Source organism: Eumetopias jubatus, unplaced genomic scaffold, assembly GCF_037043125.1.
Source record: "Eumetopias jubatus isolate StellerSeaLion01/CBP00866 unplaced genomic scaffold, mEumJub1_p1.0 scaffold_7, whole genome shotgun sequence".
In the NCBI taxonomy this organism is placed as follows: domain Eukaryota; kingdom Metazoa; phylum Chordata; class Mammalia; order Carnivora; family Otariidae; genus Eumetopias; species Eumetopias jubatus.
In genome coordinates this window covers 43,829,157-43,853,715 of record NW_028274813.1, presented here as the reverse complement: position 1 = coordinate 43,853,715, position 24,559 = coordinate 43,829,157, and the positions used below count along the sequence as shown (strand labels likewise).

At 43.5% G+C, this 24,559-nt stretch overlaps 2 protein-coding genes across 6 annotated transcripts in view; one reads left to right on the top strand and one right to left on the bottom strand.

The window, feature by feature from the left end:
• Positions 1–17,314, top strand: part of FBXO34 (F-box protein 34) — a 97,315-nt gene extending 80,001 nt beyond the window's left edge. Inside the window, exons 1-4 of one of the 4 annotated variants that reach the window (XR_015768501.1) lie at positions 2,759–5,097; positions 7,889–8,723; positions 9,814–13,681; positions 14,485–17,313. The gene's annotated coding sequence lies outside the window, so the exon portion shown is untranslated. Of the gene's footprint in view, positions 1–2,758; positions 5,098–7,888; positions 13,682–14,484 lie in introns of those variants that run through there. The other 3 variants (XR_003610547.2, XR_003610549.2, XR_015768500.1) reach the window with 3 other exon arrangements.
• Positions 5,353–24,559, bottom strand: part of ATG14 (autophagy related 14) — a 36,830-nt gene continuing 17,623 nt past the window's right edge. Inside the window, exons 5-11 of one of the 2 annotated variants that reach the window (XM_028110988.2) lie at positions 21,546–21,783; positions 18,479–18,708; positions 16,765–16,882; positions 15,079–15,169; positions 14,915–15,000; positions 7,954–8,284; positions 5,353–7,845 (exon numbers count right to left, since the gene is read on the bottom strand). In XM_028110988.2, coding sequence (XP_027966789.2) covers positions 7,978–8,284; positions 14,915–15,000; positions 15,079–15,169; positions 16,765–16,882; positions 18,479–18,708; positions 21,546–21,783 — 1,070 coding nt within the window. In that variant the 3' untranslated portion in view covers positions 5,353–7,845; positions 7,954–7,977. Of the gene's footprint in view, positions 8,285–14,914; positions 15,001–15,078; positions 15,170–16,764; positions 16,883–18,478; positions 18,709–21,545; positions 21,784–24,559 lie in introns of both variants that reach the window. The other variant, XM_028110915.2, reaches the window with a different exon arrangement.

Here is a 24,559-nt window from a genome sequence, read left to right as displayed (position 1 = left end):
TCCACCTTCGGCTTTTGTTCAGAGGCTTTGGTGTGCCCGTTTCCTCTCCCACCGTTAGAAAAAAATCAGAAATCTGGGAGTCAGAGAGCCCTCTGCCCCCATCTCTGGGGCAGTCTGGCTTTGTCCCCTGCTCAGTGGAGGACACCAGATAGCCAAGGCAGGGATGAATTGGAAATGGGAAAGGGGCAAAGAGAAAAAATTTGTTTTCAGGCCTTATCAAAATGACTCTGGCATTAAAATGGCCATGTGAAAGGGTCATTCAAGACTGACGGCATACCCTGCCTGAGCAAACTGCTAGCTCTGTGCTCGGGGTACCACCCTGCCCTGTCCCACCCTCCTCATTTGGCTGCCATCTACATCTCCTGCCGCTCTCCCATTTTATGGATCGGTCTTGCTCCCCCACTACTGTAGCTTCAGAGAGAGCAGCTTGGTCATGCCATCCCCCTGGTGCCTCACACACAGTACATGCTGCTAGTGACCATGTTACTGTGAGGGGTGCTGGCACGTTCTGGTGGCCCTGGGCTGTGCTGTAATTTTCCATCCCAAGTACGAGAAACCTGAAGTGGGGAGGATTAAAGGGATCTAGGAGGATTAAAGCTGGTTCCATGGGGCCATTCTTGGTTAGGGGTGTTCCCAAAGCAGCTCTCTGAGTTTGCTGGGTAACCGTCAGTTGTGCATTTGGTATGATCTGGGCTCTGTTGCTGGTGGCTCTTCTGACCACAGGCTGCTTTGGGCCTTGTGGCTGCAGAAGGCTGGGGGCTGACAGTTATTCATGATCTAGGGGCTCCCTTTCCGGGCTCTGTCCGAATATCCCTCCTAACTTGGACTTGTCAGGGTGTCCCTGCCCGCCTGTATGGACTGGCCTTGGAGCCTTTTTCTTACATGGGTATTCCCAGGCATCTTCCACAGCTTTCACTGCCTTCATTCTTCACTCAGCAGACTGGCTATCCTCCTCTCCTTCATCCCACAAAAAGAGACAGCCTGCCTCAAAACCGGAATGAAGCCAGTCTGCCCCAAACTCCCTGCTGTGTATACTGCAGCCTTCACTGATGAGAGCTGAGGTTACATAGCTCTCCTTGTCAGGTACCAACGTTGCGCTGAAGTGCGTTCTCTGCCGTGCACCTCGCCTAGCATTTGGGGAAGCTGGTCCTTGCTACCCCTGCCCTTCCCCTGGGTTCAAACGAGCTGGTGTTGCAATCTTTGTGAGTCGGTAAAAGTACCTCTGGTGGGGAATGTGCAGTCCCTTCTATTGATGTTCATGCTGTTCCTAAGTTTGTGGCCATAGCGAGTGTTTGCACAACCTCATGGGAAGAACAAACATCATTGTGGTCATGCTCCCTTGGGTGACCTCCAGTGTATTTATGCCTAAGCAAAACCAGTCAGGCAGCACCCCTATTCTAGGCAGCTCATTGGACCTTGGTGTTAGCTTAGAGGAGCGGAGCCACTAATGTTGGTAGCTGGGGAGTCAGGAAGAGAGGGGTGATAGTCTCTTAAGCTGCGACAAGTCTTGTGAGAGGTGATGTTCCTTTAAAAAGCAAAATGAACTCCCCCCACCCCCAGAAGGGCCCTTCCATCCACTCTTTAGTTAGCAGAGAAAAGGCCTCAGGACAAATTAGTTAGGGGACCCTTTGTCTCACATTCTTTTTGGAACAATGAAACAGCAGGAATTCGGTTCTAAAGTTGGCATTTAGGGGAGAAATGGCATACAGCTGAAATTACTCTTGGAAGTCCTCTGTGCCATCACCCGGTAGAGAACGATCTGTGCCACGCGTAGGGGTGAGAAATGTCTAAGGCGTGAAAGGGGAGGTGCTTTTCTGTGCACAGCAGAAACAGGCTTGAGGGATGGGCACGCTCCCTCCCAGTTAATCACTGCCTATCACCCGTGCTCTTTAAATTACTTCCTTTCTCCCCCCGCCCCCCCCCCCCGGAACAGTTGATTTCCAAACTGGCATTTTCAGGTGTCAGTTAAGTAGTATGAAGAGTATGATGCAGTTCTTCAAAAACCAAATTCAAACTAAGTTGCCGATCAGTAGAATGTAGAGAGTGAGACTGTGTTTGTGTCAGTCCCCATCTGGTATGAGGTTAGTTAGACGTTCCATTTGCACAACTGTTTGCAGTCCAGTGGGGGTTCGGGTGTTGCCAGGCCTGACACAGCAGCCTTCCCCATTCCCGGACTGAGCTGTTGGCCTTCAGTCTGTTCTTCCTCATCAAGCCCCCTTTCTGTAGGCCGCTGAGCAGGATTCTCCTGCAGGGCATGTAACCTGCCACTTTCATTTCAGCCCTGATTGACTCCTAAGAAGAGATCGGTGATGAGGCTGCCCCAGTATGCAGCTGGGACCTCTCCCGTTACCTGTTTTCTTTTCTGTGGCGAGTGGTCTTGGCTTAAGGCCCCTCAATTTGTTCTGGTCTGTGCTCTGGTTCTTCACTGCACAGGGTCTCAATAGGAAAGTGGGGGCACACCCTAAATGAGTGAATTCAAGGAGGATTTATTATAAGGGTGTAGGTAGAGGGGCAAGCCTTCCCCAGTGTTTTTGTGGCTCAGGGCAAGAATACAAGTATGACCCTTCTGCAGGCCCTCTCTGGCCCCCCATCTTACTTTTTTTCACATTGATGACATGTTGAAATAATATTTTTGGGTATTTTGAATAAAATATAAAAATTTTTACCTATTATTACCTTTTTAATGAGACAAAATTTAGTCACATATGCAAATTCCATTATTTCCACTGGACAGTGCTTATTCTGATTCAGTAGTGCCCCAAATCCTGCATTTTTTTAATACACAGACTCATTTATAATCCCATCTTTTAAAAAATATTGGAGTGTAGTTGACAATGTTCTCTTAGTTTTAGGTGTGCAACATAATGATTCAGCAATTCTGTACATTACTCAGTGCTCACCACAGTGAGTATAGTTACCATCTGTCACATACAGTGTTGTTGCAGTATTCCTCCCTATGCTGTACTTTCCATTTCTGTGACTATTTTTTAGTAAGCTCTACGCCCAGTGTGGGGCTTGAACTCATGACCCCGAGTGAGCTGTATGCTCTACTGAGTCAGTCAGCCAGGCGCCCCCGGGACTGACTTTGTAACTGGAAGTTTGTACCTCTTAATCACCTTCTCCTGTCTCATCCTTCCCCTCTATCCCTCTGTCGACCACCGTTTCCCTATTGATGAGTGTGTGCATTTTTTTGAGATGAAATCATGGTGTTTCTCTGTGTGAATTATTTCACTTAACGTAATACCCTCTAGGTGCATCCACGTTGTCACAAAAGGCAAGATCTTGTTCTTCTTTATGGCAGAGTAATATTCCGTTGTGTATATACACCAGATCTTCTCTATTCATCTATCGATGGACATTTGAATTGCTTCCATATGTTGGCTTTGTAAATAACAAACACTGCCATAAACATAAGGGTACATATATCTTTTTGAAATCAGTGTTTTCATTTTCTTTGGGTAAATACCCAGTAGTGGAATTACTGGATCATATGATAATTCTATTTTTACTTTTTGAGAAACCTCCATACTATTTTCCACAGTGGTTGCACCAGTTCACATTCCCACCAACAGTGAGTGCACAAGGGTTCCTTTGTCTCCACATCCTTACCAACATTTGTTGTCTTTTTGATACTAGCCATTCTGACAGGTGTAAAGTAATATCCCATTGTGCTTTTGATTTGCATTTCCCTGAGATGAGTCATGTTGAGAATTTTTTCATGTGTCTGTTGGTCATCTGTTTTAAGATTTTAAATAATCTCTACACGCAATGTGGGAAACTCACAACCCTGAGATAAAGAGTTGCATGTCCCACTGAGCCTGCCAGGAGCCCCTGTCTTCTTTAGAAAAAATGTCTATTCAGGTTAGGACTTGGATTGATTTTTTTTGTGTGAGTTGTGTAAAATATATATATATTTTGGATATTAACCCCTTATTGGATATTTCATTTGCAAATATCTTCTCCAATTCAATAGGTTGCCTTTATGTTAACAGTTTCCTTTGCTATGCAAAAGCTTTTATTTTGGTGTCGTCCCCAAATCCCATACTGTGTATGCGTTGAGTTTTATGGTTTCAAGTCTTGCATTTAGGTCTTAACTCCCTTTTGAGTTTTTCTGTGTGTATAAGAAAGTGGTCCAGTTTCAGTAGCTGTCCAGTTTTCCCATTTAGAAACTGTCTTTTCCACATCGTATATTCTTGCCTCCTTTATAATGTAGATTAATTCACCATATACATGTGGGTCTATTTCTGGGCTCTCTATTCTGTTCCGTTGATCTATCTGTTTTTGTGCCAGGACCATCATGTTTTGAGTACTATAACATTGTAGTATATCTTGAAATCTGGGGTTTATGATACCTTCAGCTTTGTTGTTCTTTCTCAAGACTGCTTTGGCTATTCAGGGTTTGTGGTCCATACGAATTTTAGGATTATTTGCTATTTCTTTTTTTCCAGGGTATTTTCTCACCAGATCCTTGGAGTGTGCTGGTGGTGGCTCTCTCTCATTGACCATTTCACAGCTGAAGTTTAGAGGACTTGCCCAAAGCCCACTCCATTTTGTTGATGTAACTTTTAATGACCACCCATCCATTAAGGACAAAGTTATCCTCAGTGCTTCCCATCTGCCTCACCCTGATTCCTGCTTCAGTCATGATGTAACTGGGGTAGGCACTAGACAGGAGCATGGTTTTTAAGTGTTACCTAAGGAGGTAGAGGGGCACTAGCCCTGAAGCACATGCCCTATCTAGGAACCCTTCCGTTTCCTTGCCTGCGTTCCTCCTGCTGCTGGGTGGCTTTCTGCAGGCAACAGTTCCGCCGTAATCACTCCTGGTATCCCCGTTACCTGCAGATAACCCCTCTCTGTAATCTAACCTGAAAGGGGGTGGAGGGAAGGGGGAGTGATTTTCCAAACTACTTGGTTTTCATCTCAATTTAATAGATCCCCTCTAACCTCCCATACTTCACTTTCTCTCTTGTCCTGAAAAGTCTGGGCAGATTCCAAATGGGCAACCTCCCCACGGAGCTGCTGTGAGACACCCAAGTCACTGTAGGGCATGTGTATCATATGATGGCTACAAAAGAAAAATGCATCTTTAGAGATAAGGTATGTAACTGGGAAGCAACTAGTTCTTGCCAGCTTACCAGAGAGGGACCGTTAACTGTTAATACCACCATGAGCTATAATTTTTAGGATTACCAGACCTTTTTCCTTACCTTAGCAAAAGAATTCTTAAAAAATTACCCTATAATCTGTATAAATTATTCCAGAGCTAAATCTCATTTTTGCTTCCCTCAATGTATCAATAGAAACAAGTAATCAGTTTGAAAAAGACACACATATTAGCAAAGTACTGTTAAAAGATTTATTGCAATAATACAATAAAAGTTTAGAAAACATTTGTTATGACTCAAACTGGTTTGGAAGTCGCAGAGTAATAGGAAATTCCTGCAACATGACACCACAAGGAGATTCTCAGATGTAGTTCTTCTAAAAACAGCATGCCCCCAAATGTTCTTTCCCAAATTATCAATACATGAATCCTTAAGTGAATTCTGTCCATACACCCAGTGTTGACATACTCTTTTTCCCCTTAACTTACAGATGTGCAAAACTTCTTATATTCCATTACAAAAAAGTCTTTAACAGACCATTTTAAGCAGCCTATTTGGTGCCTGTAGGTTTTTATTAGTATTACCTTGTTTCAACAAATCATTTTATATGGAAAACATGACCAAGTTCTATGGCTTTTGTTTAAAAAAAAAAAAATACCAGCTTCAACTTTTTAAAAAGCTGTTTACATATAGTTCTGGCACCTACATGAAAGATTTTAATGAGCAGCAAAGAGAGTAGAAAAAACAGTGGTTGAAATGTATATTTAAGAGTATTTACAGAGTGGATCCAGTGCAAAATAATGAAAACCAAAATATCTCAGCAGTGTCAGCCAGTATGTTGGTGTTCAAAACCACTAAAGGGTTTGATCATTTAACCCTAAATAAAGTGCCTCTAGTTGATATAAAAAACAACAAAACATACCCTATCAATCCCTATTTCCCGTATCCTTTAAGTTTTGTTGAATTACTCTCTAGATAGGAGTTGTGATCTCTGGATTCTATTCTTTAGCTTAATTTCAAATTCATGGTTTCTTAAGTGGCCTGCTTGAGAGAAACCATGACAACTCCGCATCTTTTAGCTGAAGTCAATCTCTATCCCCAAGCCCCAAATCTGTCTTTCATCTTAGCTTGAAACTTTTTTTTTTTTTTTGAGGGTTTGAAGTGCCTAGACAACCCTTCTATTAAGTTCATTTGGTATTTTGTTCAAGTACCCATTCCCTATGAACTTCAGACCTGGATGGTATAATGCTAGCTCAGCAATCATGAAGCTGAGTACTTAACACCAGCTATTGAGAACCCACATGGAGAGAAGCCTGTTTCCTCCCTAAGTGGAAAATTCATAGAGTCAGGGAACTTGGAACTCCTGGATGGGAATAAACACCCTTCTTCTGCAACTCTCCCAAACATTAAATATACCAATAGCAAAAGCTATATAGCACCTCGGATTTGGAGGCAAAGTGTCAACTATAATAATTACAAGAAAAGAAGCTAGGGTAGGGTAAGTCTCTGATTTATCTGAGGTACTGTCATGCTAATCACACTTAACAAGATATGGTAATAATGCCTCTTAGGAATTTTTCATAGGATTTCTTTTTGTAGTTGTTACATAGGACTTTTCTGTAATTATTAAAAATAAAAAACTACTTACATATTTGTACATAATGCCTCTCTACAGTTTTCTTATAAGATTGTCACTAAGAGAATGACAAGACGACACATTAGCTGAAAATGATCTCTTGGTGAGGGAAAATTCTGTCAGAGAAGAGTAGTATCAGCTCTGATTTGCTCTGCGTTTCTGAGTGAAGGGAGTGTCCCTAGAGCAACAAAGACCTCTAAGAAAACAAGCAGGATGGTTTTCCCTGGGAAAACCTGCCACCTACTGAATCCCTTAGAAAAAAATGGGGACACCGGAAGAATGACCAGAGGCCATTTAGTTAAGTGGCTTTTAACCTGTGCCCAGGCAGGCATTTAACTTACACAAGGGAACTACCTTAATGACTTTTCACTCAAAAAGTAAATTCAATTTCAAAATGCACATAGTGTAGATGGTAGAAATTCAATAATCTAGGTGAGAATGAACTAATTCCTTTCAGAATATAAGAAAATAGTTTTTAAATCTCCAGGCAATCCTTGTAGCTGGGATTTCCTCTGTTCATGGATGCGGGTCGAAAAATAAGAGACTTTATTTCTTTGGCGTGTGGGAGAAATAAAAATAGGAATGTCTGACAAGCTACGACAGCAGCAGCATGAGTGAAATAATTTTTAAACTACCCCTTCCCCCCACACACACAAAAAGCCCCTCCCTTCCAAACAAAACCAACATCCTTGACCTAAAAACCAAACAAGACCAGATTCTAAAGAAATCAAGTATTTCAAATTGCCTGCTGGTTCTCTATACAAAAAATGATGGCATAAGCACAAACTCATATGAAACAGTTTTTATCTTTCAAGTCCTACTCATCAAGAATCACTTCCTTGTGATTCAACTTCTAAAATGTAAAGTGTTCAGGAAAAGTCTCAGCATCGCAAGGACCGATGTGTCAGCCCGCCTCTGCGGGTCCTGTGGCCCATGGCCGAAGGGAGCCCAAAGGAATTTTCTGCTTCAACAGAACAGAACACACACACTCGCCTTTCTTCCGCCAACACGGGTCTGGGCAGAAGGACCTCTGACCCCACTGTTCTATTATAAGCATGTGGGTCACCATCGGCCATCTGATACACAGAAATGCTTGTCTCCCTGCTTTAAAAAAAAAAACCAACGGTTTAACCTCTTTTTGTTCCAGGCACTACCCTAACTGAACACACGAAGTTTACTGGAGCACAGTGGAAGAACAACTTTGACACAAACCTGGCGCGTTTCGGTCCGCGTGCATCAGCGGTGTCCAGTGTACGCCTTAAACCAGGAGGTCACTGAGGCCGCGGCGGACGAGATCATCCCCCCGGCACTGCTGCTCGCACCGGGCGGGGACAGCTGGCCACTCTGGCTCTGGGAGCCTTCCACGGGCTGCGAAGGGATATCACAAAACCGTGGGCTCGGCAAGTTCTCCCAGTCCGTGCCCAGGTCGGTCTCCTCATCACTGATGCGCTCATCGCCGCTCTCAGCAGATTCTCCGGCAACGCCGGGCTCCACGAACTCCATGGACTCCTCCAGGTCCGCTCGCACTTCAAAGGGTCCCGACCTGTGCGCACACAACCAGCACTGTGACGACGGTGACACAGGCCTGACGGGACCTAGAGGTCCACCCGTTTCCCAAGCCTACACTGGCCCCCTGATGGTCTGTAATGGCGGCCTGCTTCACCTAAATAACTGCCATCCAAGGAAGGAATAAAACCACAACACCACTCTGTTCGAGTGCACCTACCCGATTTGTGAAGATCCTGGATGGAAAAAACCCATCCACCGAGACTAACCCTGCTGGTCCAAAGTACAATTTCCTCTTTAAACAACTGCAGTATCTATGCATTCCAATGAGACAATTCTGACAAAAACAGTCACTGGATGTAGACTCTGGGCTGTCGGTGGAACAAGTAATAAACTATAGAAAAAAACGTACAGATGTTCTCTGCCTTATGGAAGTCCCCAATTTGTACGTTCTTATGACTCAAAAGAGCCAACTGGTATGGTTGCATGCATGTTAGCAGTGCTTCCTTGGATTGGTGTCAACAGCAGGCTTGGGCACCCATTTTAAGATATGATCGCAATTTTCTAGGGGCCCACTTATAACAGAATGAGTTATAACTATTTAGAACATAGTCATCTGGAATAATCCATATTTCTGCACTGTATTTTTGGAGAAAACTATTCCCCAAAGGTCCCTGATGACATCATCGTCTCCAAATCTAATAACCTCCTTCAGGCCTCACCCTCTGGGACAGCTCCTGAGCGCCGCTGTGGGGCGGTGTCAGCAAACCCCACCCAGGCCCCCTTCCCAGTGCCTGTCAGCCCCTGCCTCATGAGAGCCCGGCTGCACTGGCTTCGGGTGGGCAGTCACCCCACCGCCCCCTGCTCTTCTCCTAGGATTTCCCGGTAGCCAAGGCCCCCCAGCAGCCCCTCTCCAGCGCTGCTCCCAAGATAAGGACACATGCCTCCGATAATGACTAGGGAAAATGATGGGGGTTAGCAAAAATCAAATGACAGAGATCTAGAATAGGTACAGCCTGCCATTTTAGTCTATGGCCCAAAATTCTTTATGGCCTTAACAATGACAAAAGCCTAGCGATGGCCTCCCATAATGTACCTGACCACACCTGCACCTTCCGACTCACTTTCTCCAGGGTCAAGCAGGCTTTGTTCCTCCAAGACAACCTTGCTTCCTGGCTGCACCAGCAACAGTAACAGCTAACACTTCTGTCCCAGGCACTGTTTTTAGGGCTTTACAAATATTCATTAAATTGGAAGTTGCACCAGAGGGTTTCCCTTTGGTCTCCTGTGAGCAATTTGCATTATCAAAGAGCCCCTCTGACCAGGGGCTCCCAAGTTTACAAGGCCTCCATGTAGCCCAGAAGTCCTTACTTTTCCCAAGGGGTGAAGGCAGCAAGAACTGGGAGACTCTCCCCAAGAACCCCCCACCTCCCCCTGCAGCTTTTCCAAACTAACCAACAACCACTGAAACCAGCATCTTAGCTGAGTATCCCTTTCCTGTTTCCTTAAAAGGCTCTCCTTACAATCCATTTCTTTTCTCTTTTCCTTTTTCCCCTTGGTAAACAGGTCTACTCCTAAGATTTATTTTTTTTGATGCCTCTCCTTCCTCCCAGCTTCACCGCCCGCCAGGGCTCTCCACCTGAGCGCCAACCTTTCCGGCTCATCTCTCCTTATCTGAGCCAGGCGGCCCTTCTCCAAACAAGCCAGCTGGGCCTCCGCCCTCATGCTCCTGCCTGAGATCACCAAGTAAGTCCCCTTTCGAGCCTCAACACATCCCCCCCGCCCCAGCTCAGGTCCTCACTGCACCACCACCGCCTCATAGCCAGCGTCTGCCTCCAGTCAGCCCCACCCGCCTCAGCGCGCCAGAGACCTGCCTCTTTCTCTCCTCATGGCGGCTGCCTCTGAAAACTGTTCATAACGTAGCATCTTAGCGGGTCCCCGCCTTTCCTAAACACAGGGCCCTCATTCTGTCCTCTTGAGCTTTGCTGTCCGGAGGCCTCCTCAACTAACGCCAGATGAAGCCTGCCTTCCTGCTAGCTCAGAGGCACAGCCTGTTTTCTGTTCCTCTCTGATGTCACCTTATCTGCATGGCACAGGACTGCCATGGTCCCCAGACCCCCTCTCGACAGGTTTTCCCAGGAGACAGGAGTGATACTTCCTCCAGGAGAGCTCCCCAGGAAGCCACTTGGGACTTCAGTTCTCTGCTGGAATCCCACAGGGCAGAGTCTAGTGACAGGGAACAGGTACTCCATGAAGTATTGCAACTAAAAAACCAGTGGATGATTCCCAAAGTGGCCAGCTGGAGCAATTTTTGTTGCCCAGCATACCCTGAGCCACACACATCACACAAAATTAGCAAAAGAATTAAATCTTTTACGCTTAATGTCATCAGGGAATAAAAATTACTAATTTTCTCAAGATGCTGCAAGGAATTATTCTTCTCGATTAAGGCAACAAAAAGACCTTTTTGGTTTTTTAAAACTCTCTTTTGCAAAATACCTTATTTCAAAAATATTACCGGACAGAATACAGAACATCAAAAATGAACTCTAATGTAAACTACGCACTCTGGATGATAATGTTGTTAACGTAGGCACCATCATGATAAAGACTGAATCCGATAAGAAAAATCAACAGATATTAAATCCAGGGGGAAATTCTGTTGAGCAGGATAACTGCATGGTCTCAAAGTGGCTCCCCACAGACTGCTTCTTAGTGGCAAGGAAGGAAAAATCGGAATTATACAGTGGAGAAGGTGGAAAGCATCGTGACTGGGTGATCAAATTAATATCACCAGTGAGGGACAGATGGCCACTGTGGCCCCCAGAGTGTCCAGGAAACACTCCTGGCCCAGATGGTGTTCCAGCCTCGAATGCACAGAATTCCTGGAATCTCACTCCAAGGAAGCACCAAGTTCAGAATGAAAGTTCTATTAATACAAAGGGAAAAATGTTAATGTTGTTAAAGACAAAGTAAGTTATGGAAAGGTTCCAGATTTAAAAGAGGTTAAACAAACATAGCAATTAAATCCAGCACCAGACTCTAGGTTGGACCATATATTGGAGGGGGAAATGCTGTAGAGGACATTAATCTGGTCCACAGACAAAATGTGCAGATGGGCAGCGGATTAAACTATTCTATCAATGTGAAATTTGCTAATGTTGGTAACTGTACTGTAGTTAAAGAGGAAAATACCCCTATTTTTAGGAAATACATATAGAAGTATTTAGGGGTCAAGAACCGTGATATATGTATATCACTTACCCTCACAGGATTCAAGAAAAAAAATGTGTATGTGTGTGTCTTTATGGAGATAGATTACACAAATGATAAGGCAAATAGGGTAAAACGGTAACAAAGGTGAGTCTGGGTAAAGGGTATATGTCTTTGTACTACTTCTATTTTTTGCAATTTTGAATATTTTTGCAAGTTTGAATTTATTTAAAAAAAAAAGGTTTAAGTTGGATTCTGGATGGGATCCTTCCTTCAGCTGGTCTCCATGGACACAGGACGTCCCACCCAGGTTCCAGTAACAGCCTTGACTCTGACTGAGGCAGGTGTGGAAGGGGACTTCTGAAGCTCCAGCTCCTGGCCTCTGGCCCACAGACCACCAGCTCGGGGGCAGTGAGCCTGGCTGAGTATGCGTACTTCTGTCACACAGACCCCTGCCCTAACTGGAGAGCTGACTCCAGGGCAAGCCCAGAGAAAACTTCAGACCCTCCAAAGAAGTCCACCCCTAGCAGAAGACAGCCTGTTTTTGGAACCACCACCAATACTGGATATCGTCAATCCTTTCCATTTTTGCCAAACTGATGGGTGAAAACTGGAAAGCTGTTTTGAATTGCACTTCTTTATTCTTGAGGCTGAAGACTTTTTTCATTTGAATACTGATTACTTGCATTTCTTTTGTGTGAACTGCCTGGATTAATCCTTTGGCTGTTTTTCTATTAGGTCTCCCTTTCTTTTACAGATTTGAAATTTTATTCCATTGTCTGATATACAGACTGCAAAACAGATCTGTTGCTTATCTTTTAACTTTATGGAATCTGGTATTTTACCAAAGGCATTTAGAGTTTTTACACAGTAAAATATGTAACTCCTTTCCTTCATGGTTTTGGGGTTTTGTGGCTTGCATGGGAATTCCCTCCCCATCCTGTGATTATAAAACACTGTCTTTCTCCTATTTTATAGGGTTTTTCTCTTCAATAAAATAAGGTCTTTTCTATCATCTGGAATTTATTTTTATATACAGAATGTAGTATGAGTTGAGCTTTGTTCTTGTGTAAATACCCCACTAGCCCGCCGCTATCAATCTATTATTATCCAGTTCAACATGCTGGCCCTTGTCGTGTGACGCTCGGGACACAGGGACAGGGCAGGTCTCTGGACTCTCTTCTCTTCGTCTAATTGCTCCACCTACTTGCATGCTCCACCTTGTTTTAATTACCTTTATACTATGTTTTAAAGAGGGCCAAGCCCATCCTTTACTATTCTTTTCCAAAATTTCCTTGCAGCCTGTGCTTCTAGTTCAACTTCCGAATTAGCTTGTCAAAGTTCCATGAAATATCTGTTGAAATTCTGATCAGGTTTCCTTTTGGGGAGAAGTAGCATTTTTGTAATACTCAGCCTTCCTCTCCTAGAACATCCTGAGGGTGTTCACTGCCTCAGGCCTTCTTTCATTCAGGCCCACCCCTCGTGCGGTGCCTGGCAGACATTCAAGAAATAGGTGTTGAATCATTTTTTTCAAGTTTTATATTTTCTTTGTATGGTCTGCATATATTTTGTAAAGATTAGTCCTAGATAATTTATAGTTTGTGTTGCTACGGTAAAGGGAACGCTTTTCTCATTCCATCTTCTGACTAGCTGTCAGCACGTAAGCAAACAAGCTCTCTTGGATGGCCAGTTCACCCATCATACCCTCCACAACAACGCCAATCTAGCTTCTTTCTTTCCAACATAAATATACCTTACACTTCTCTGTAAAACCGTTCTGCCTCGCCTAAGCCTCTGGAGCCATGTGAACGTAGCAGTGACACAGGCATCCTCTTGTTTTCCTCACTGTAGAGGAATGCTTTTATTAAACATCCATGGAAGGAACAGGTCATTAAATATAGTCTTTTCTGTAGGCTTATGGTAGATATCCTTTATTAATAAACTATTTTTAATTTGCAACTAGTTTTCTTTACTTATTCATAGGAACGGAATTTTATTCACTGCTTTTCTGGCATCTATCAGGTTGATCTTATAGGTTTTTTCTTCCTTTTTAATCTGTTCAGGTAATGAAGTGGTGTGTACTGGTCAAAAGCATGAGTATCTACCACTTCGTGGAAGTGCTGGGACCCTGGACCTACTACGCAGACTGCCTCTGTGATCAGGGGCACGAATTACTTGACCACGCTAAGCTTCTGTTACCAGCCCCCTCCGTAAAATAAGAGTAAGCCCACCTATGATTTAAGGCATGTCACGTAGTTGGCTGAGGGTCAATAAATATTGGCTCAATAAATATTAGTTCTTATTATTAATTTCCTAATGTTGAGCCCTATATAAATAATGTATAAAGAGGATGGCAAACAACCCACAGAAATCAACCACTAAAACCGGGATGGATTTCTAACAGGTTCATGTGGTTTATGAACTAATGAATGGAACTTGAGGAGAGGAGCATAAACTCCCTATAATGGCACAAAATTCTAGGTGTGTGTGTAGTTCCCTGGAGAGAGTGCAGAGCTTTTTCCAAAGCATTCTATGTCCCAGGAAAGTTACTATTTTAGGTGGCGGGGAGAAACACAAGCCAGTGGCTAAGAGCAGATTACCATGGCAAGCTCCCTGCAATGTGGAGAAAGCCAAGCACCCTGGCCGGTGGAAAGGACCTCCCCTGAGCCTTGGTTCCAGTCGTAAAAGCAAATGAACGATGGGAAGGGGACTCCCCAAAAGAACGTTCCCACCTTTTATTTTCTTGGTCCTCTTTCACAAGTGCAGATACACTAAACCAAGTCATATCTCAGAAGCGAATGAACAGACTGCTAAGAGTATGGAAAAAGGACAGGTACTCAGAGAGGGGTGACCCTAATGGTACTAAAGAAAAGCTTCCTCTGTGTCACATTTTTTGGGCTGAGAGACCAGGAAGATCCCATAGACTAGCCCTGGTTTGTCTTTTTTGTTAGACTCCTGTTTTTAAGCTAATGGATTTTAAACGAGTTCACCCCATAAACTTGAAATACCCTTTATCTCCAATAGATGGTGGCCAGAGAGACAAAGAGACCGGGACGAACTGTCACAGTGGAAGGAGGCATGAAAGGAAAGGCACAGGAAAAGGGGCAGACACTACACAGTGCTGAGAAGGCAAAGACGTGGAGTCTAAGACACGGCTTCCGGGCTTCAAGGACGGCACGAGGCGGCCCCTTCGGGAACACGGCGGGTTCTTCTATTTCATTTTAGGTGTTAAAAAAGTTTGCTATTAATTTCCTGAGAAATGATTATGTAAGGACCATAAAGGTTCAAATATGATTAGCCACCCTTTCCTTCTGTACAGGAGCGCATTATTTTTGTCCTTTGTGGAGACTCTGGGGGTGAGGACCAGGCCCCTGTGCTCTGCCGACGCACACGACAGCTCTATTAGAAGTACTCATAGCACCACCACTTAGACAAAAGCAAGCACCGTTCTTACCTGCCCAGGTGTTCAGAGTTCGGACTGACCAGGTACATTAGGTTCCTGAGAGTATGCAGTGGTTGTAACTGATCTAAGTTTACATGCTAGAAAAAGCAAAACACTGATTAATATTTTCAACCGGGTAACACATTCAAAATTAGCTCACAGTGTATTTTCCATACCTGAGAAAAGCACAGGTAGAGAATATTTGCATTCAGTTTCTTCACTGCTCGAGTAAATTTCTGTCTACTGAGATTTTCCCCACAAAATTCACTGGAAAACAAACATACAATTTGTAAAACTGTATCTTTTTGAGGAAATTCTATGGTAAAATGTCTATTTGGAAGAGTGTATTTTACACCACAGCTCAGTATAAAACAAACCCCACGTCATTTGCCTCTTTATAAGTTAGACTCAACAGAGACTTTCTGAGAATGAACTACTGCCCTCATGATGAGCAACTTCACTGCAGCTACAGAAATTACAAATGCAGATACCCTCTAACCAAGCAGTTCCACTTCTGAAAATTTATTCAACACAAATACTTGCACACCGATGAAATGACGAATGTACAAGATTATTCTGTGAAGTATAAATAGGGGGCTGGTGAGACCCTGGCACACTTATACAAAGAAGCCTCTGTTAACTGTCCACTCTGTGGACAATGACAGCTGGAGGCTCGCAATGGCCTGACGAGGCCCACCCAATTTGTACCCCCACCTCCTTTGCTGCCCTCGCTCTCCCCAGGGCTTGCTCCCCTCTTCCCTCAGGGTCACACGTGATCATACACCCGCCCACTCACATACTGCAAGCCCCTTCTCTGCCTCCACGTTCCCATTCCCTTGCTTTCACTCTGCTTTAATGTCCTCCACAGGATTCATCACCATCGGACACACTGCTCATTTATTATCTGTCCCTCTGTTAGAATGAAGTGCCAAGAGGGCAAGGATTATGTTTTCATCACCACTGTATCCTCTCAGTGCCTAGAAAAGGGCTCCAATATTTGTTAAATACTCAAAAAGGTGTAAAACACCCTAGTATATTTTTTGTGTTTAAAAGGGGAGACATGATAATACGTATTTATTTGGCTTGAGATGTAAGGATGACTAGACAGGGGTAGGAAGGTCTTAGTACAACTGAGTATAACTTAGAACTGAGTACACTGTAAACCTTTACATTTTTTTTAAAGATTTTATTTTGGGGCACCTGGGTGGCCCAGTCAATTACGGATCTGACTCTTGGTTTCCGCTTGGGTCATGATCTCAGGGTCATGAGATCAAGCTCTGTGTCAGGCTCCCCGCTCAGCACAGAGTCTGCTGAAAAGACTCTCCCTCTCCCTCTGCCTGCCTTCCCCCTCACCCCCACATGCTCTCTCTCTCTCTCAAATAAATCTTAGAAGAAGAAAAAAAGATTTATTTTTAAGTAAGCTCTACACCCAATGTGGGGCTCAAACTCACAACCCTGAGATCAAGAGTCGCATGCTCCACCAACTGAGCCAGCCAGGCACTCCTACATTTTTGTTTGAATTTTTAAACCACCTGTTTTTATTTTAAAAAGTTAAAAAAAATATTCAAGTTATAATTTACCCAGTTCTTACACGTGAGCATACCCTCTGAAGGTCATAGTTTGTCGTTCAATTATTTTTCCAAATGGGAGAATTCTCTGTGGTCTTCTCAAAGACTTCATGTGCAATTGTAAGATAATGAAACAAATTTGCACATTAGGCTTTTGAAATTAATCTCAGTATTTCACAGTCGTTTTTCTGGCTTAATAATACTTAAATTCCTGGTTTGGGTTGAATGAGAGTAAGCATACATAGGAAAACGACATCCACGGTAAAGATGACACTGCCACCTTCGATCACTTGCCTGTTGCACAGCCTTTTGGGGAGATTTATGTCAAGTATATGAGACAGAATGTTGACCAGCTGAGTCGCATAGCACAATGCAGCACTGATCGTGTAAGCAGGGTTACTGTGCTCCATGTCTGAAGTATAAAAACAACCATATACAAACAACTTTAAGTTCAACAAAAAATACCAATGAACCTAGATTTTATGATTTATAATTCTGTCATTACACTGTTGATGATTATGTTTCGCTCCTTATCAACATACTAATAAAAGGTTCATGGCCACACATTGTTTCATCATTTATGGTTTTTGCGGAGTGGAATGTAACCTAAACAAATGACCCCAGGCAGGCCCAACATAAATGAAATTAAAATCTGAACTGCTTGGACCTGCGAATGTATTATTTATTAGAACAGTAAATGCCCAACTTAAATGTCACCCCTCAGAGAGGCCTCACCTAGGCTACACCTGTCTGGTGACAACACCTTTGTTTCGCCAGTACCTAGCATCGTACATGACAGAAAGCACATACTCACTGTGTATTTGCTAAATGACTAAGTGAACAATCTTTTCTCCACCGAAGAAAGCTCTAGAGGTTTTAAAGGGTTTTTCTACCGGGCTATTTCTATCTCCATTTCGGGCTGCTAAAACAAGCTCTTTACAAAGAAACTATAAAAACAGGATTCAACTGGCTAAATATACTAACTAGTGAGGTCTTTTCATATAAATAAAGCAATACTGGCCCCCAAAAAGTGAAATATCTAAAAAATGTTTTCAGTCCATTCACTGATGGACTGGATATAAAACGTGGTATATCCACATTACATACAATGGAATATTACTTGGTCATAAAAAGAATGAAATGCTAATTCATGCCACAATATGGATGAACCCTGAAAACATGCTATGAAAAAAAAGCCAGACACAAAAGGCCACCCATTGTATGATCCCATTTCTATGAAATATCCAAAAGAGACACATCTGTAGTTACAGAAATCAAAATTACAGATCTTCCTTGAGTTACAATGGGGTTATGTCCCGATAAACTCATAAATTGGAAATATCCTAAGTCGAAAATAACATTTAATGCTCTAAACAACTGAACGCCATAGCTTCGCCTGGCCTGCCTTACACAGGCCTGGAACAATGACACAAGCCTACAGTTGGGCATAATCATCTAACACAAAGCCTATTTATAATAAAGTGTTGAATATCTCGTGCAATGCATGGCATCCTGTACTGAAAGTGAAACACAGAATAGTTATCAGTGTATCTACCGGCTGTGGACCCTCATGATCACGGAGCTGCCTGGGAGTTGCGGCTGCTGGGGCCTGGACCATGAGAGAATATGCACGGCACAGCGCTAGCCCAGGAAACGATCCAAATTCAAAGTTCAAAGCATGATTGCTACTGAACGTGTACCGCTTTTGCACCAACATAAAGTCAAAAAATTGTTAAGTTGACCCATTGTAAATTGAGATCATCTGTAGGGGATGCCCAGAGCTGGGAGGAGAGGCGACAGGAGCATGACAGCTTCATGCCTTGGAGCTCCCGCCTGGGGTGATGCCAGTGCTCTGGAACTCAACAGAGAGGGTAACCACACAACACTGTGAATGTATTCATGCCGCGGGATTGTTCACTTTACAACTGTTCATCTCATTACGTAAATTTTACCTCAATTAAAAAACATACCTACTTCTAAGTTTTCAAGGACTAATTTTGATTCTCACCAGGCCCCTGCGTGGTTTTCTTCTCTTCCACCCAATTGTAGTATGCAGAGTAGTCCCCATTGTTGGGAAGGCTAATCCAAGGCCCTGTAATGCTAATGCTGGTGTCCCCATTGTGATCGTCACAGACCCATCTTCCCGAGAGGTAAGTCGTCCTCCGGGCTTCGGCAAGCTTGCTCACGGTGCTGGAGGTCATGGCACTGTCGCTCTCTGAGGACACATCTGCGGGATCTCTAAAAATCAGAACATACATACAGATTTCAAGGGAAGAGCATGCAAGATACTTGCCTGATATGTAGAACACTGAAAGATGCACAAATGAGGACAGGAATTTAACTAGGATATACAAAGATAAGTAATTTTATCAGACATGAAGCTCAAACCAGCTGTGGCACAGAAGGCCATACCAATGGGAGGAGAATGGCACCATGAGCTGGGGCCTCAAGTATTTGGTCTCAAGACCCCTTTACATGCTTACAATTTTTTGAGGACCCCACAAAGAGCTTTTGTGTATGTGGGTTAGATCTACTGATATTTACTTGTATTAGAAATCTGAGAAAATTTAAATTATTCATTCATTTGGAAATAATAAACCTATTACATGTTAACATATTTTATGAAAACAAAACAAAAAACCTGTACTTTTCAAAACAAGAAAATTAGTGAAGAATGGCATTGTTTGGTGACCAGCTGAAACACATAGAAAAACAAAGCACTGGTCAAGACTTTTGAAAATCTCTTTAACACCCAAGTCTTGCAGTTGTTCTTTCAAGTAAAAGTAGTGTCCCATGCAAAAACCAGCTAGTTCCACTTGAAACCCACTCAAGTGCTTTTTCTTAAGCCAACCGTGGCCCTTCAGTCTGGAGCCAAAGAGCCTTCTGCACACTTCCCATTTCCTCATGTGGTATAGCAAACGATGTGTACACATGGATCAAGACTTAATAAAATTTAAATAAAAATATGATTTCTACTGCTTCAAGAGCATCCTTGCCGTGAACTGCTTTTTTTCTCAAAAAACTCAAGTATGTGGTAGAATACAACTAGTAACATAGTTGGTGTCACTGCTTAGATATCTGTCAAGGCACCAGTTTTTACCCACGATAGCTTCTGAGCCACCAGTGCAAATGTCCACACAGTGAAAAGGGAAATGAAATGTTACTGTTTGTACAGAAATACTTGTGACAGCGCAGACGGCACTCAGCTCTGAGCACCGTGGGCCAGGAAAGCGGGAAGGAACGAGACGTCAGGGCAGACGCAAGCACGGCACAGAGACCATCTGATCCCCGTGGTTGGGGCGGTCGGCCGCACAAGGGAAGCACTAGGGGATGGTGTTTGACAAGTAGGTGGAGAACTGGCAGACTGGGGGAGGGCCTCTGAGCTGCAATAAGTTGAGGTTCTGTTCTCAATCCTTTCTCCTCCTGCCACCACATGCCTGTGGTTACGGTAAGTGCCCCTGGCAGTCACGGGGAAGTGGGGCAGGGCACTACGGCCAGTTCTGAGTGGCACCTCTGCTTCCTCCTTCTTCCACAGAACAAGTCTGAGGAATGCGAATGAACAAGAAATCTTATTACAGGAATAACTTCAAAACTATCAGCTTTAAAAATTACCAGCATATAATATCATATACTGCTATAAAAGATTTAAACAGCACAGGCAGAGAGGACAAAGTTTTTCTCCATGTTTTCTCTTCTGCAGCTTCACATTCAGTTGTCAGTCTCCTTGGTCTCCTCAGACCTGGGACAGCATCTTAAGACTGTGTCATTGTTTAATGTGTTTTAACACTGATGTCTTGGTCCATCAGATTCTAATTTAGCACTGGGGCTGCCTGGCTAGCTCAGCCGGAAGAACACCCAACTCTCGATCTTGGGGTCGGGAGTTCAAGCCCTATGTTGGGTGTAGAGGTAACTGAAAAAAATAAACTTAAAAAAAAAAATCTAATTTACCATAATGTTTCTGTTTTACTAGCTTTTTCCTCCCCAAAGGCCTGGTCGCCTGTTTTTACACCAGTCTTTGGATATCCCAACTCCTCCCCACTGATCCAAAAGAGTCTATTTCTGAACTTCCTATTCTGTTCTATTTTGAATCTGCCTTTTTGTATTTGCCAACTATTACTAATGAAAAATTACTTGGTAAGAGGGAGCAGGTTTTCAAGCCAGAATAATCAGACCTTGAGGCTTTTAGGAAGTTAACTATGGCAACAGCCGAAAGGACACAGTGAAGTAGAGGGAGCAAAGCAGAGTAATAGTCCTCACTAGTCAGTGCACAGACTAGCCAGGGAAGGATGCTTCGAAGTGAGGACAACCAAGAGACAGGAAAATCCTCAACTGGAACAGCCTGATGGTTAGTGAGAAAGCAAATGAACTTCTCAGTAGCAATTTTCAAACCTCATCAATTATCATCTGGGGAAGTTAAAAAAAAAAAAAAGTATTATGAGATGGGCTGGATGGCTAAAGGTGTGTCCTCTGGAACCTGTATTTTTCAAAAGTTCCTAAGTGACTCTGATGAACATCCAGGCATGGAACCACTGTCTTGTCCATCTGATGACTCCTGAGAGTATCCATGCACTAGAGCCTAAGACTAAACTCACAGTCTCCGGGGCACCTGGGTGGCTCAGTAGGTTAAGGGTCTGCCTTCGGCTCGGGTCGTGATCCCGGGGTCCTGGGATCGAGCCCCATGTCGGGCTCATTGCTCAGCAGAGAGCTTGCTTCTCCCTCTGCCTGCTGTTGCCCCTGCTTGTACTCTCTCTCGCTATCTCTATCCCTGTCAAATAAATAAATAAAATCTTTAAAAAAATAAACTCACAGTCTCCAGCGCTTGCCAGGGGCTAGTTACCCAGGAAAAGGCTACGTCAACAGGTCAATCAACAAGTGAGGGCCACCGCCCTTCACCTTGGCTGCCTCCCCTATTTCGTGCAGCGTGTACTGTTTGCTGAAGCAGATAAGACTTCAGTTTCATTACCAGGAAAGCCAATGACCCTAGAATGAACCTGATAAATGAGGCGCTTCCATATTTGAAAAATACCTGATCTTTGAAACTTGATCTATTCCTAGAGTCAAAAGACTCACTGTACCTCACACTAGTCTTTACTTCCTCGATTGGAAAAATGACAGAGGTGAGCTCTAATATATGAGATCGCCGAAGATCTGCCAGATGCTCATAATGACTTCTTAAGTCAATGGTTTTTTTTTCTACCAGGTCACCAAGTCTGCGATTGTGCCTCTGAATCTTCTCCTTTTTCTCTTGATGCCGCTGCGCTCGAGTATAGAGCTTCTGATTCTTTTCCTTGGTTTTCAGAAGGCCTTCAGAATCTGAAATAAATCACACCCAACAATTATCTCTACAGATGGCTCCTGGGGCCTGCAGAACCCACCTCACAAGTGTAAGCATCTTCCTGACGTTTAAACCGAAAGCAAAACTTCAATCAGGTTAACTAATGTTCACTAAGTGGAAATTGAGTTTAGCTTAAGTAAATAAATAAATCAAAGTGGACCATCACCTAAAGGACTCTGGGTCTCCATCTGTAGTCATCATTTGTAAGAATCACTCAACAACTATCAAGTTTAAGTTCAAGCCAGGAAATACTTGACTTATTGGTAAGCACTGAAGAATAACCATGATGGGCAGAAAAGATATCTAATCCAAGTTTGAAAAACTTACTGGCTGGCTACCTGATTTTCCTTAGAAACCTCTTACATGTGCCTTGGGCTCCACTGAGATCCAGGGATAATCTCACGACAGGTGGTCATGCAGCAAAGAAACAGACCAAAGGCTCTGAAAAGTTACAGTGTAGTGTCTCGGGACCCAGCAGGGTGGGAGCCCTTATTATATGCCAGCATTTGAAGCACTGCAGGGGCAACCAAAGCCTGGCCACACAACCAAGAATGGAGACAGACGCTCATCCTGTCTGATGTGTGTACTCTTCATGAAACTCCTTCAGATTCTGGATCAAAACCTGTTAGGGTGTTAGGGCTGTAACTCAACTTCTCTCCAGTGGCAAAAACGAGTTGCAAAATCTCAGACAGACTCCTAGAAGTAACTTAGGAGGCTCAGACAAAAGTTCAAAATCAAGCTCATTATTTTTCCACAAAAGCCTCATCTTGATACCTAGGTTCTCTACTTAATGATTTTTTTTGACCTGTCCACAGCCTAAGTCAGTTCCCTGCTGGTCAATTCCATGGGCTGACCTACTATTCTTCCGTAGAGGGCTTTCTTTTCCTTCCCAGTGTTACAATCTTATTAACTCTCCCCCAAACCCCACTTCCAGCTCAGTTCCACTCCAGGCCTTCACCAGCCCAGTCTTCATCAACTGTAAGCAGTGCCTGGCGGTTCTCCACTGCCCAACAAACACACATCGACCTCCTTGGCCTCGAGGCCACTCCCACACTGGCACACATCCCACAGTTCCCTTCTGCACCCCTTCACCTCAGCCTCATTCAGTTACTAGGCACTCCAAACCTTTTCTACAAAGTGGAACTATTTCAATGCATGCATGCATGGATGGATACTGAACCAGTCATCATTCCCTTTAGGATGTCCTCTACAGATCCTATTCAGATCAATGTCTCTAGGAATGCTATTAGCTTCTACTCTTCAAATGTCCAAATTTTTCTCATTCAGCCAGGCCCCCTTCCATAAGTGCTCCCCAGACTTTTTGCTCCTCGGAAGCCTGATGCAATGTGTGTACCTCACCTATAGCTTAGTTCCTTACACCAGGTCCAACCAAAGCCTTGTTCTCCCCTGACTAGATTATAACAAGCATCTGATAAATGTCTCAAAGGTGGTCCTCTGAGCGAGGACCACTGAACCTAGGTATTTCACTGTAGGCATAAGGTTTCTTGCGGTTTAGTTTCCCCTTACTTGTGCATTCTCTTTACCATTCTTGCTCAGTGTGGATGTTCTAATGTTTAAGTTGCTGGTTCCATCACACTTATCTTCCAGCAAGCTCATTGATTTTCATGATCACTACTGAGCTCTTTACAAGTGCTCAAATGAATGTCTGGCCATGGGCCCCAGTCATATGATGGTCAGATTTTTTAAGAACAGTTTCCAATTTGATATCTACTGGATCAAAACCTGTTAGGGTGTTAGGACTGTACCTCAACTTCTCTCGAGTGGCAGAATGAGTTGCAAAATCTCAGACTCCTAGAAGTAACTTGGGAGGCTTCTAGGTGCCACCCTTCACAGGTGGCAGGACATCACCAGTCACCTAAGCCGCACTAGTGCAGACTCAGCACTCAAGAGTTTAATTTGTCCTCTCCATGCCATCATCCCCAAACATAAGAACACTCTGATGCTATTTCTGTCATCTACTGTTGCTTATTTGGGTAAGTAACTTTATAGCACAGATCAACTCAACTTTAAGGTTCATACAATCCAACTTCCCTATCTATACCATATATCTGTATTATTCTGTATCACATAAAATTATGTATGTGTTATTTTAACAATAAAATTTTAAAAAATACTATTTACTGGGTAACAAGCTCTTCACTTGTGGACTTGAGAACATGCATGGTTTCTGGAATCCATGAACTCCCTTAAAATTGTTTGCAAATTTTTTTGAGTCTCGTCTAAAGGGTGGCAACTAGACTGCTTTTATGTTCTAAAGAGCAGTGGTTCCCAGCCCTTGGTAGGTCATCAGTACCACCCAGAGTAGTGCTCCTCAAAGTGTGGCCCGTGGATCTAGGCCTATCAGTAAACTTTTACCAGTCAGACAAGAGAAGTACAGAAATACAGAGTAAGTTTAGCAACATTTTTCTTTGACATGCCATCCAAATGTGCGATCATTTTTCTAGTATTTTATTGTACTTTATAAAAGTATTGGTATCAGCTTATGACAGATTAGAAATCAGAGAGGAAAAAATGGTCTTTTACTACAGACAGTTTAAGAACCTCTGACCCAGTCCCCACACATGAGATTTGAATTTCCTAAGTCCAAGGTGGGTCCCAGGATTCTCTCTCTAGATTTTACAAGGGTTACCAGGTGACTCTGAGGATTTGCTAGGTCCACTACTTTAGTATCAAATCTTTTCTGTGGTGGTCGTTTTGTTTTGGGGAGTCAGGAATCCGTTAAATTCAGCTGAC